We start from the raw sequence: 14,900 nt of genomic DNA, 5'->3' as shown, positions 1-14,900 counted from the left end.
ACAGCCTTTTTGTCTGGGACTGCAAATAATGCCTCATCTAATTCTCCTGTTATAGGATGATTCAGTTCTGTAATTAAAATTAAAATTGAGTTTGTCCCTGTACCTGTAAGTCTTTCATTTGAGGAAATGACAAAAATACTTCTTGATTTTCTACTTTCACAGCTATTGATTTCAATCTTTAAAAAGATGAACCTCCTTGTTATTTTACAAGAGACTTTGTGGGAAAAATACATGGACCTCAATAAAAATCATTGTTATTTAGACCATTTGCTTGTGTCACTTATACATGAATTCCAATTTAACTGAAGTATTGGAAACACTGAAACTTGTAGATTTGAATTCTGATAAATCTCTTTAACACTTTATAACTTATAAAAGTGATACAACTGGTTAGGGAGCAAGAAAACTGCTTGCATTGCTGACAGAGAAGCTACCCATATTGACTGAAAGTTTGAATCTAAAAATATTTATTTCAGGTCATTGTACTAATTGAAGTTATTCTTCTATTTCTTTATTGAAAAACATCACATCACTGTAAATTAAGCCATCTTTTTCTCCCATGCTGGCCATAACTTCCAATTACTCTGCAACATTGCACTCATTTTGGCTTTGATACAGTTAATTTTCTTCATAGTAGCTGGTATGGGACTACATTTTGGAAAAAGTGTTGATAAAACATGTATGTTTTAGTTATTCCTGAGCAGTGTTCACACAGAGTCAAGGCCTTTTCTGCTTCTCACACCACTCCACCAGGCTGGAATTACGCAGGAAGTTGGGAAGGGACACAGCCGGGACAGCTGACCCTAACTGACCAAAGGGATATGCCATACCATATGGTGTGATGCTCAGCATAGAAATCTAGGGGAAGAAGGAACCTGATTATAAAAATGGACAGATCACATAACTGAAAAATATGCAAATAAAATCTTGTGATGATGTTCAAACAACGGAGCTATATGAGAAAGAGGTAGTGGGATTAACAATCCCACATACTTCAAAACTGATTATTTGGATATAACCTTCTTTGGTCACTGAAGATCTATGATTTGCATTAATCCCTAACGTAAAGAGTAGTGTGTTGAAATAATTAGTAAGCTAGAAACTCTACACTGTTCCTATTATGCAAATTTTTATTTCTGATATGCATTTTTGAGTTAGTATCCAGAAAGCACAATTTTCCTTTTGAAACTTGACACAGAAGCAATACAATAAGAACAAACAGAAGCAGAAAACCTGCCAAACTTTATTCAGAGTCAACTTCTCCTTTCTGTATCTGAACTAGATTCTTCCTCCTTTTCTCTTTCTTCCTTTTAACTTCTCTTTCCTTTTTAAAGAAGACTGGAATTGTTCTGGGATGTGCTTTCTTTCAGAAAGTCAAAACTCATAAGGAAATCAATGTTTCATCATTAATTCCACAAAAACTCATTTTAATTTTGGTTTGGGTCATTCAGGTTTTCCATGGAATTCCAGTTTCAGTTAGGATTCACTTTTCACTTCATCTGAAAAGCAGTACGGTTTACAACATAGAATTCTTTCAAAGTTGGACAAAAAAAATGAATGTTTTCAAACAGCAGCAGCTATCAGATCACAGAATTGTAGAATAATCAAGTTGGAAGTGACCACTGGCAGTCTCTAGGCCAATCAACCTTGCTCTCAAAGTGATATCAACAATGAGATCAGACCACGCTACTCATGATTTTATCATGTCAGGTATTGGAAATCTCCAAGAATAGAGATTGCAAAACCTCTCTGGCAATCTGTTCCAGTGATGGATGGCCCTCATGGCAAAAAAGCTTTCCCTTATAACCTGACTGAAACAATCTTGCTTCAATTCAAGTCTGTTTTCTCTCACTGTTGTGATGGAGCACTGTCAAGAGCCTGTCCTTCTTGACAACCTCCACATAGACTCTGTAAGGCTGTTGTTAGGTCTCCCTGGAGCCACCAGAGAAAGAAATATTTTTTTCTTTCCCAGGCTGTACAAGAGCAGTACCCTCAGTCTCTCTTTACAGTGCAAATGCTACGGCCTCCTGATCATACTGGTGGTCCAAACTCGCACATGTGACATATATTCTTTTCTGTCTCATTTAGCATGTGTTCAAAGTACTGTCACCCTGTTGCATGACAGAGGCTGCAGATGTTCATGGAACGTAGGGCAAACTGTAACCAAAATGTTAAGAAGTTCATAAGAATCTTCAAAATGATGCAATTAATTTTTAATCAAGGCAAAAGATAGGCATGAGACATCAAATGTTGCTGCTTATGCATTTACAGGAGTCCTTCCTGTTGCCTTTTACCTCCCTCACCAAGTTCAACCCTGGGTGGTCTTTGGCTTTTCAAGTCATGCCTCTGTATGACAGACAGTGTCTCCACACAGAGAGGTTGTGGAGTCTCCATCCTTGAAGATACTTAAAACCCGTCTGGACGTGATCCTGGGCAATCAGGTCTGGTTGGCCCTGCTTGAGCAGGGATTGGAGAAGATGACCTCTAGAGGTCCCTGCCAACCTCAATTAGTCACTCTGTGGTTCCACTTCAGAATGAATTAGCCTCTAGAACAGCAAGGAAGGAGATAAAATCTTCCCGTTTAGATGTTATAACTTGTATAACTTAGCAGCAATACAATAGTTCTTGCCCCAGGGGATAATTAGGTGAGCATTTCCACACCTAATGGCTAGATTTTGCAAATGTCATCATCCAACCTACAGTGAAATTTCAACTCTTCAAAGAGCTATAAGTTAGTAACATGGTACACTCTAATGCTGATTCCTGTAAGTCATTATTTGAGATTTAAAGCGTTTACATGAGTAAACTGAGTTGCTGCTTACTATACTTGTTAAAGATTATATGTTCATGCAAACTTGACAGGCCATGCCAAAAGTATAGCTCAAAAATCAATGAAAAATCTCCTACAATGTGCAGAGAAAAACACAAGCACATTCTTTTTTTCTGAAATATCAGTACAAAAATTGCATTTAGGTTTTTAAACTATTCTACAAAATCCATTTAAGTGAGGAATAAGGGCACTATAATAAATTCTTTCTAGCTTGGTAAATCATACCATAATTTGTGCACACACTAAATGCTGACCAAATTCATTAAAAGCAATAATCACAAATTGCTTGGGGTTTCTATTCACTATTAACAGGCTTTAAATAAATGCCTATGAGATTTAGGAACAAAAGTTGTTTTTGAAACTTCCCTCCAAGGTTTTAATAAACTTAATGAGAAGGGGAAACTTGAAAAACCTCTAGAAACCTGAGTATTTTTCACTTGTGAATGCTGAAACACTGAAAACATACACAGTTCTGCTACTGCAAATGCTGTTTAGTCATAACTAACTAGTCCTCTTTATTTCCAATGAACATAGTATTCACACTACATTTATTATTTACCTCTGCAGCCCACATCCCTCATCACAGACATTCAGCCTTCAGATTCACAATTTTCTGCTGTGTTGATGCCAATTCTCCTGCCTTTAACCTGCTGGCAGCTCTGTATCCCCTCTCACAGAGGAGGTCAGGATGAAATGAGAGCTGTAACCCAACATCACTCCATAAAACAACCTAACTCCTTCACTGGACCACACAGAGCTTTTCCTCAGGGACTAAAACCCACTGATCCATGCAAATGTTCAGTGCAGCCCAACTAAATTAATGAGAATGGGTATTTCTCTCATTCTACATACTACTACAGACCATAAGGAATTAAAACATACATATATTGGGGTTGAAGAAGAAAAAAGTCTTTTAGAATTACAGATTTTATTATTTCAAAATCTATGTTGATTAAGTTAGGTATGTGCAGAGAGGGAAGAAACAAGCATTTATGTAAACTGGTTCTTTCGTCCATGTGTTTTAAGTGATCCCATTGCTATAGCACAGCTTTTATAGAGATTTTTGTGTGAGAATCAACTATCAGAAACTTTTCCCTTCCCTTAGAAGAAACTAATATAAAATTCAGGCTATAAGAAAGGGACTTCAAAGAGATGGTTGGTGAGCAGTAAAGCAGAAATGCAGGCTTTGATTCATTGATGTATTCACATTTTTTGAACAAATACCTATTTGATAAGGCCATTTCCTCACTCAGTCAGACACAGTACAGAAAATTTCCCCTATGAGTCACTCATTCATATTAGAATCAATCATTTTACCTGTAATAAACACGCAATGTCTGGATTTCTTCTTCTAGTTTTTTGCACTGTTGAAGAGCAGCTTCTTTTTCTAGTTGCAAGGTTATCAATTCTGCCTGTGAAACAATAAACAACTGATAAACAATTTATTCAGAATACCCATATTGCTTTCAAAACATAACAATCTGTGCATTCATTTCAGCCATGCTTTATTATAATAACACATAAAGAGTTATATTGTTATGTGACACTGTGTCGTGGTTTAACCCCAGCCAGCAACCAAGTACCACTTAGCTGCTTGCTCACTTTCCCTTCCCCCTGCTGTGGCATGGTGAGGAGAATCAGGAAAGAAAATCAAACTTGTTGAAACAAAGTAAAAGATAATACTAATAATGATACTAATACTAATAATTGTAATAGAAAGAAGGACAGAGGGAGAGAAATCCCAAGACAAGTGATGCACAACACAAACTGCTCAACACCTGCTAACCACTGTCATACCAGTTCCTTCTCCCTTTCCTGGTAATTCCCCCATTTTATATATTGGCATGATGTTCTACAGTACAGAATGTCCCTTTGGCCAGTTCAGTCAGTTGTCCTGACCATGCTCCCTCTCAGCTTTTTGTGTACCTCCTCATTGGCAGAGCATGAGACACTGAAAAGTCCTTGATGGGGTAAACACCATTAGGAACATCTAAAACATCAATGTGTTATCAACATTATTCTCATACTGAATCCAAAACAGAGCACTGTACCAGCTACCAGGAAGAAATGAGCACTATCCCAGATCTAAACAGGACACACTGCCTATTTAATTCTTATAAAAAATTCTTTTGTCTTCTAGCATTGGAATTCATTCTAGTTTTTTTTCCATGTTTTGAATGGCTTCCCTCATGTATATAGTTAATTTTTAAATGGCTAAGGTTAGATCTCTTCAGCTCAGCCAAGTGGTTATCAGCAAACATATTTCATATTGATATATATGTGTTCCTATAGTGCAAAAATGTTAACCAACATATAGAGAGTGAAGCAAGGCACTTGGCTATGAACTACTGATGCACGACTCTTGGTCTGCACATGGCTCCCTGGCTGTTAAGTGCAGTTCCTATAGTGGGAGGCCCTGGCTGATGTTAGCAGCAGAAGAGCTGCTGGATATCCAGAACCCTGAGCAGTGGCAGGCGATGGGCCAACAAGGACTGCAGACACCAGCACCAACAGCACACGCTGGGATCTGGGTGTATTCTCATCCAGGATCTGGTTTATAGTGGAGTGAGGGAATCCCTGAGCAATTTTTGTCATCTCCCATCTGTGAACCCTACCGGATGTTCCCCCTCCCATTGTTGATTCACACTGAACTGCGAAGGGCGTGTGACTCATGACCATTATGGAAATTGCAGCATGTGGCTTCTAAGCCAGGAAGGTAGCCAGCCCTGACAGGCCTTACAGTTAAAGAGGAGGTAGGAGAAACACGTACTCAAGCATATTTAATATGGGTCTATAGCTTAATCACCATTAATTTTAAAATGTTCAGTTTCAATAGCACTGCAGGACTTCCTTGAGGGCCCAGGTACCATATAAATTATCTTTAAACCAGTGGATGATTTATTGTTGTAGCAACAAATAAGATTGGGCTTGCACAGCAATTTCTTGATACATGAGACTGACCATTGGGCTGGTTTTCAATGTTTTTAATGTGTGGTGTAAGTTATTAATTGTACAGATTGTAAAGCTCTTAACCAAGAGCCATATGTGTGAGAAATGCCGACTGTGGATTCTGCCAACTCTTCAGGACAGTGTTGTGGAAAAGTTTCTTGGTAAATTAAAGACCTGTTACATGAGCTACAAATCCATGAAGGGAAATGCACATAATTCAGCCTCTAACTCTGCCAAACTCTCTGTGTAACCATGAACGACTCTGTCAGTGCCTCAAAATCTCTCTCCTAAAACAGGGCTCCCACTTGCTTCTGTTTCCTGTTTGTCTCAGACTGTAAGTCTTCAAGGCAGGTGTTTTATTGTTTACTGTCAACTCCCAGTCATCTATGGGCAATTTATTCTGCTGGTCGATTAATTATGTCCTGGACACATGGCTGATTCCTGGCAAATTTTATTGAACACTGCATTGCACAAATGCAGCTACACAAGCAGTCTCTGAACCATGAACCATGCTGCTCTGTGGGTCATATTGCAGCCAGGGTTTTGCACTGCCCGGGTACAGGACCCACTGCTGTAATTGCTCCTGTAACAGACATTCATAAAATTTTAACAGGAAGTTCCACAGAGAATAAAAACAAACTTTCTTACTATATGGGGGGGTTCTTTCAGCCTTAAAGGCAGAAAGCGTTAATGTTTAACCTCTGACTGACACTGGTTTTGAGCTTCTGATACTAAGAACAATGTACTGGATACTGGCAAGCCCTAACTCCTGTCAGCAAGAGGTTAAAATCCTCTGCAGGTGAGCCTCTTGCCTGGTGCTGCTTGCTGCCTTGCAAGCAGAACTCACAGAACACAAGATGTTAGCCAAACCAAGCTATTTTCTGTAATTATACTGTTCTGTAGGTGAAACAACATTCTTAAAAATTGGAAAACACGCTTGAATCAAAGTAGGTGGTTTGTTCTAGAGGCCAATAATTAACATCCTTGCCAATTTTCACTGTACTGTGAAGTGTGATTGAAATGGTAGACTGGAAGGAAATGTTTGCAGCTGACACACCTACTCAAGGAGAGATTAACGGCTAGTCTCTTTGGAGAACTATCATAAAAAATACACCAATGTTCCACTTGCCTTTCAGGACAAAAGTCAGTAGCATTAGAGTCTGAAGACTCTTATTTATGTCAGTTTTTCAGCAGAGAAAACTGCACTGATTTGACTGGGTTTGCATCAGTAAAAATAACAGCAGAATCAGGTGATTTGGATTACAAAAACCCACAAGAGCTACAGAAACCGAAGGGAAGAAAAACAGACATTTTGGCCCAGTACTTGAGGCCAATCCAATCTTCTTCAAAGACAATTTGAACTTACTTTGTATTAATAATATATCCACATTTTATTAGTAACATCTCCCAGCTCTGCATCATCAAGCAATTTTGCTGATACGCAGCTGCTCTTCCCACCAAAGATTCTCAATGACAACATTAAATAAAACTGGTTCAGCACCAGTTGGTAAGAAATCAAAGAGAAATTTCACTAGTGAAATCCTTGGACCTTAACGCTTCTTCTTTCAAAGCTGTTTGCTGTTGCCTTCCTGTAACTAGTTCCTTATTGCCTTGGACTAATCCCTCATCTCCTTCATGGGTACATGACATTTTGCAGACAGACATGAACTAAAAGTGCCCATCCTTCCAAACAAGAGACTCTAGGTGAACCCAATTAACAGCAAGCAGCATTTCCCATATTAAGCTTGTGCCTGCTTGTAAAATAACAATATACACATTCCCCACTGTAATTAATAATTTTCCATATGGCAAAACATTTAAGATTATGTGTCAGCTTATATAAAAAAGTTTTCTTGTTTAATTAACCAGTTATCATACCAGAGAAGAATTCTTGCTTGATCTTACTTGGGTGAAAACTGTACTTCAATCCACTGTTGATGGATCCATGCTTTAAAAACATTTTCCTTCCAAATTTACTCTAAGGCCTCGCAATAAAGGCTAATTGGCCTACAGTTGTCAAAATTACATTTTTTTCCCTTCTAAATATAGATGCTGCTTCTGCTAATTCCTGTCATATGACACTGTACAAAGACTCATATGATTTGTTAAAGAACTTTACTATAATTCCTGCAATTTCAGGTACAAGCCCTTTCAGAACTGGGGATAGAAACCATTCTTTATCCTAATCTGAGCACAATAATCTGTTGAACAGCTATAATGTACTCCATTTGCATATCATATATTCACTTTTCTTAACCCTTGTCCTCATAGTTGGCACCATCATTGCCCAATGCTGAGAAAAAAAAATAAAATCACACACTTTCAGACCTAATCTGGATTATCCTTGATCTCCATGTCATTCTCAGACCAGTGGCACATTTCCTCTTTCCTCATTCTCATTTCAGTCGTTAAGCTATTGTTTAATTTCCTTCCCAAAGGCAAATTTAGCTTAACCTCAGGCAATTTTCATTTGTCTCTAGATCTCCTGTTTTCTAAGACATAACTTTCTTTCTTAGTAAGTACCCTTCTTGTGGATGATTTATTCGTATTTTATTTGTATGGAGATTAGACCCAATTAGAACTGATATCCTTTTCCACCCAGCACATTTTCCCCTGGCTTGACTGAGATACCTGTTAATGCACAAGTTTTCCTTTACTCATAGTAGTTGCTACCACCATCTTGCTTTCTACCAATATAGGATATTCCCATGGATTAGAAAAAGGTTGGGTGAGAAGTCTGGGGAGTCTCAAAGTTCATTTCTACAATTTATGGACCCAGACATTTACCCTTGGTAGAGCTGTAATGGGAAATGGGGAAAAATGGCCATAAGATGTCTTTCTGCTCTTTTGGTCCTATGTTATCTGGAGTCTGAAATGGAATCCAGCCACAAAAAGACAACTGAGAATTGCCCCCATTTCTCCTGGGGCAGGAGGATGTTTCTGCTGATATTAGCAGGCTAGCTGGACAGTAAGAAGTCAGGTGTCTTCTCAGGGCAGCAGGAGACTCAGAGGGCAAACAAAGGTTTCTTTCATCCTGAATTAGAACAAACAAGCAAAAAAACCCAAATCTGGATAAAATGTTTTAAACAACTGAAGAAATATTTTTGTTCTACACTATTTTTAATATTTTTACATTTTGCACATCATCAGTAAGAGAAATACATACTGCATGATAGAGCAGGTCATGTTGTGACACGTTATGACATCCAACTTCTAAACATTCTGTTATTTTTACATTAGCAGCTGCTACTTAGCGCAGATTACAACAGCTCATCTTATTTTCTGTATCAAAGTGTCAACATATCAAACTGTTCCACCAACAAGAGAAGCAGGTGACACTTTCATCTAGAAAAGAATATAAGCACTTGTCTCATTAATTAGAGGATCAGAGGTTTTTCAGGGTCTAGAAAAAGACTTCAGCTAACACAAGGGGACTGAAAATGCCTAGCACTCTAATAACACACTAAGTGATCTCCTTTTTAAAAAAAAAAATCACAGTGCTAACGTGTCAAACCATTTCATTACAATACAAACAGGGGACACACTGACCTAGAAAATAAGACAAAATGTTTCAGCTTACATTTAAGTATCAGCTGTCCTTTGACGATTTTAAAAATGAAAAGTTAAAATTAGAACTTACTATAATAGATGTTATAAAAATATTGACACATCATGAAATACATAATTAAGAATAATAAGTCCAAACTTAAAATGTAAAAATTAAATGTTGAATTTTTGAAGTTTGAAATGTAGGTTTCAGTGTTCGCCAAGTAAAACTTCTGGGACATAAACTTGGAGTTGGAAAAGTTTGGAATACTAACTGAAATTACTAGAAATGCATGAAAAGTTGTTTCTCTACACACAATTTTTTAATAGAAATAGTTCTTACTAAATCTACCTTAACTTTGAGTAAATCAAGTAACTCTGTTACTAATCCCTGATGGATCTGCACTGCTGTGGAGGATCAGTACAGCTAGAAAAAAATACACTGAAGAATCAGCTGAGAGTTGTTTGTGTGTGTGAATTTCAGGATAACAGTGGCAGTGGTGGGAACTCTAACAGCCTTTAAGTTACGGCCCTCCCCAACATACCACCACAACCACACCCGGGTTGACATTCCCTCTGGGCACAAAGGAAAGGGATCTCAACAGCAAACATGACCTTTATGAGTTTGCATCAGGATGAAACAATTAACCATAATAAGATTTTGCTCTACAATCTAATACTATTGTTGGTCAGAATAAATATCAGTTAATGAAACCTTTTTTTTTTTTTAATAAAAAGTATTGTTTCACTGGAACAATAAGGCATTGTGAAGACACACTGGTTTAGATGGAAATATTTCTGAGGAATGTCAGACAGGATTTCTGACAGAAGAACTCCTCCTAAGTCATGTGATTAGGTTCTGAATGCAGAAACCTAATGTTGAGTCCCAGCCTCTTGCATTAAGTCACTCTGGACATCTGGCGGACTCCCACCAGCGAGAATACTTTCCTGCTCTAAAGTCATATGAACTACCTTGTTTCTGGTGACTTCCATTGTCTGTGTTCTCTCTTCACAACTGGCAAAAATATTTTTTTTAATTAAATTGCTAAGTATGTGAAAAGCAGATCCAGATATAAGATGGATCATGGGACAGGAGACTAACTGCAGTTCAGTCATCAAAATGTTTGAGGGCGCCAAACTTGGATCAGGGAGCTGAAATTGGGGTTTCATGTAAATGATGCGAGTGCATCAACACTGGCATTTAAACCTGTATAGGTGCATAATCTTCAATTACTTTACAAAGAATGTCTTAATGTTTTCTCTTACTGTACTAAAAATTGTAACCCTGCAATCTTCCTTTCATCCCAAAATGGAATTGTCATTTTCATGAAGTGTTGTGCTTCATGTCTACCTAATGTCACCTTCCCCAACCCAGCTTTTATGCTATCCCCAATTTCATATATTAAGGAGTTTTTCAGAAGACTTGTAAAAGATACCACGATCTGAAATCCAGTCCCTTATCTTCATCACAACAAACTCCCCAGTGAGAATACATTATCATACTATATGAACACTGCTTGCATGGTTGTTCATTTCTAATACGTCCTGGTGTGACTGACATGACAGTAACAGGCCACAACAAATATTACACAGATTGTGCAATCAGAAAAAAAAAAAAATCACCAAAGAGCTTTTTGATGCTCTGACAAAGAAAATGAAAGGATACAATAGCATTTTTGCCCAGACTAGGTACATACCTGGTTAATTTTATTACTATAAGAGCAAACAATAACAATTAATAATTGAACCATTATGCCTGATATGTGAATACCTCATTCTTGTAGTACATGGTCACATCATACTGGGAAGCTCACTGTACCACCTGTATTTAACAAGCAGTTCACTCTTTTTTGGGCACATCTAATGATGTGCCCAAATGAACACATATTACAGGCAGATTAGCGCAGAGAAGTTGTGGATGCCCCATCCCTGGAGGTGTTCAAGGTCAGGCTGGATGAAGCTCTGAGCAACCTGGTCTAGTGGCAGGGGGGTTGGAACTCGATGACCTTTGAAGTCCCTTCCAACCTATGATTCATTCCATTCTCACATTATGCAAGAAAGTGTCTGTATGAAATGCTCATGATACTTTAAAGTGAGAATTAAGAATCTGCTCATCTAATCTTAGATATGATGTTGAGACCAAGTTTCTTCATCATCTGCAGTATTATTCTGTAATATCCTATACTTCCAAGCAGTATACGGTATACTGAAATTGCAGGAAAGATTAGCTATTCAAAGAACAATCCAAGGCATGTGATGAGAGTGTGAGATTCATACATGGAACCATTTTATTGTATAGAATGGTTTAGAGAGTAAGGATAATTAACTTGGAATTCTGCCCCTGTTGATGCAAAACTGTAATTGACTTCCCAGGGTCAAGATTCCATTTATGGTTTCCATTTGTTTGCATACATAGCTTAAAAACCCCAGAGATGCCATCATACATGGCATATGGATGCCATCATACATATGTGCATATGGATAACTACTTAATGATACTGCAAATCTTATTTCAGGTAAGGTATAACCTTAGTGACAACAAAAGACCCCTGAAAACTTTCAAGGATGACAGCTCCAAAATACACACTCATAGCTGGATTGGGCTTTGCACATAAATAATGCCATGTGCAGAGATGCTGACCTTTTAGTACAAGGGATTCTATTAAGAACACAAGCCAGGGGTACTTTAAAAGAGCAAGTAGTTAGGTTTCCATATACAAATAGGTATATCTGTATACTTGTCTTACTACTAAACCATGATACATTCTATGAAAAGAAAATCAAAAGAAAACAATCAAGAAGACATTGTTTTAACAGAGAAACAAAAAGCCATTCACAACAGTTATTTTTGCATAGTAGCCATGCCTTTACAATCTATATGAAAATAACACACGTAAGTTCATTTCTTTACTTCTCAGATTAAAGACTGTTTACAGCTGTGGACTTATGGGAAAGGAAAATTTTTTCATTTTCTGTAATTCAGGTTTGGCCTTGGTGACACTTTTTTTCTGATCTAAAAATCAGTTGATAAAATGCAATTTCAAATAAATAATGGAAAAACATCAGCAGTACAGAGAAACTTATCTTATTTGAACGGAAAATAAAGCACATTGTTTTGGGCATAGTGTAACCATGACCCCCTTCATAGCTGCATAGGTAACTGGACTAGAAAACAGATATAGCCCTTCTAAGGCGTATCAGGTTATCAAATATAAGCTTAAAACAAATGATAAAAAAAGTCTCTGATTTACTTTAATAACAGGTATGTTTCCCTCAACTCTGAGTGACCTGACTTGCTTCACACCATGAAAATGATTGCACTATACAAGAAAATTTACTGGCAATCTTCTTAAGGGAAATCGAGAAGGAAACGACTGTGTAGGCTTGAGTGAGCTGAAGAAGCTTCCAGGTGGTATCTGAGTCCTACTAGCAGGTTACTCCGGGAAAGCTTCAAATGTCAGCACCCATTGTCCACAAAAATTACTTTGGCCACTTATGATTTCAAGTCAGTATCTGTCACAAACAGCAAATCATCAGCACAGGATCCAAAAGGTAGTGTTGTAATGTTGTCTCAGAAGCTCTGTGGTAACAAAGACCCTATTCAATAAAAACAACCTTCCCCTTAGTCCCAAAAGTGTCCTATCCAGTTCGGGCCGGAACTGAACTGGCAGAAGAACAGAAGAAAGTTCGTGTTACAGCCAGACATGTTTTATCTGTGCCAGATAAAACGTGTGTGCTCTCAGGGCTCTCTGTTTGGCACAATTTTGAGGGTCCACTAACAGATCCCAAACTGACCACAGCACCCACCTCTCTATTGCTAAAACGAACTGACCAGAAACCATGCTCTGACTTTGAGATCTACTGGTATCATCTGCCTTGTGTCAAAGAAAAGTCAAAAGTTCTCTTCCATTCACCCCTAAAAGGAAGGACTGCTAACACCAGCACCTATTCCAAAGGGGAACAGGCCCTAGTGCACAGTATCATTCAAAAGCGCTGTTTGGGAGACTGGGTTAAAACCATGCCAGGAAGCTTTCTAAAAAAAAAGCATAGATGTGCAACCTATACCCTGAACCTATTTTACTTATTAGTGTAGGTACAGGTAACTGGTCTTGTCAACTAGTAAAGGCTTAATAAACTTGATCGAGATTGATAAATCTGACTTTCTATCACTCCCAGTAGGCTGGTCAGGGCACTCTTAACTGTTCAACAGGTGTCATCCAGAGCTCCATTCCAAGGATGCAGCAGTAATTCTTCCTCAGGTAAATCTTTCTAACTTTTCTTCATCACTCAACCTCTACTGCAGACTCCTCCTTATAGTAAACTGCTTGGCTTTGACCAGCCATTGAAGATGCCCTTTCATTGCTGTTTGGACTTGGTTGCCCTTGTCACCCCTGATTTCAGCATGACACCAGTCCAACTGAAACAGTCCAATTGAGACACTCTGCAATATTTCAAAGGCTCTTTCCATTAGAAAATATGGACATTGAATTCATTCGTGCTTCATAAAAGGGGTAAAAAAAAGTATTCAAGACAGTAACTTGAGGAAAAAAGGATTTAACAATTCACGCTTCAAGGCTTAAAACAGATGCTAAGCGATAATACTCTCCAAATTATAACCTTTCACAAAAAGAGACAGAATGACTGCTACCTCTTGACAGACAGTACTACTGCAGAAGGCAGCAGTGTCTAATCCTAATGTCAGAATTAAACTAAAAATCTTTCATAAAAGCCATGAGTCTGTAGAAGATTATAAAAATTAACTGGCCCAATTATTTCAGTGGGACTGCTTCAGATCATTACTTTTCCAGGATTTGGAAGGAAAGGCAGGGAAGAGATTGAGAGGTACTATTTATTACTTCACCTTCTGGTCTTCACTTTATGGAAGATAGATTACTAGCAGATATACGTACATATGAGATATTTTTGTACACAAAGAAACACAGAACCAAAGTGCCGAGTTCAAAAGCGATTGGTACATTTAAGAAAAGAAAAAACAACTACTGAATAAATGTATGTTATCAGGAAAATTAGGAATAAGAAAGAATCCATGATTATATGCCCCACCGTGACATGTCCAGGCCCTAACTACCAAGACATTCACCAACTTTGAATCTGGCAAGCCTGTTAGTACTTCGCATTTGATATATGAAATTCTCATCAGACAACGTAGCAAGACAATTTGGGTTCTTTGTCCACCTGGATTAATGTTGTACCTAGCACTTTTGGGAAAAAGATGGAGCTGCATGCCTGCTCCTGAGGCTGGCTGCAGGTTTCATGACCTTGAGCCACTTGTGCAACTGGAGTGACTGTGAATTTCTGAGACACTGTGAACAACCCACCATCATGTCTCCTGTGATGCGAGGATCCTGAGCAGATAGTTTAAAACAGTTTTAATCTCAATTTTGCAATGCTAGATGTGTAAAATGGCTCATTCATAGTGAGTTTGAATAGCTGAATTTGAACAGAACAACTCCCTGTATCTTCTTTCTCCACAATCTTACTGCAATGTTTTCCACCCAAGTAGAACTCAGAGTAAGGATTTAAAATTAAAGTAAGAAAAGCAAATACAGATCTT

General features: G+C 38.0%; 1 protein-coding gene across 1 annotated transcript in view; it reads right to left on the bottom strand.

Moving 5' to 3' along the window:
* MIPOL1 (mirror-image polydactyly 1) overlaps positions 1–14,900 on the bottom strand; it is a 185,917-nt gene that overhangs the window by 47,918 nt on the left and 123,099 nt on the right. The window contains 1 exon segment of the mRNA XM_032689903.1: positions 4,148–4,242. Coding sequence (XP_032545794.1) covers positions 4,148–4,242 — 95 coding nt within the window.

Source organism: Chiroxiphia lanceolata, chromosome 6 (genome assembly GCF_009829145.1).
Source record: "Chiroxiphia lanceolata isolate bChiLan1 chromosome 6, bChiLan1.pri, whole genome shotgun sequence".
Taxonomy (NCBI): Eukaryota; Metazoa; Chordata; class Aves; order Passeriformes; family Pipridae; genus Chiroxiphia; species Chiroxiphia lanceolata.
The sequence above is the reverse complement of the archived record's forward strand: the minus strand, read 5'-3'. Positions and strand labels throughout refer to the sequence as shown.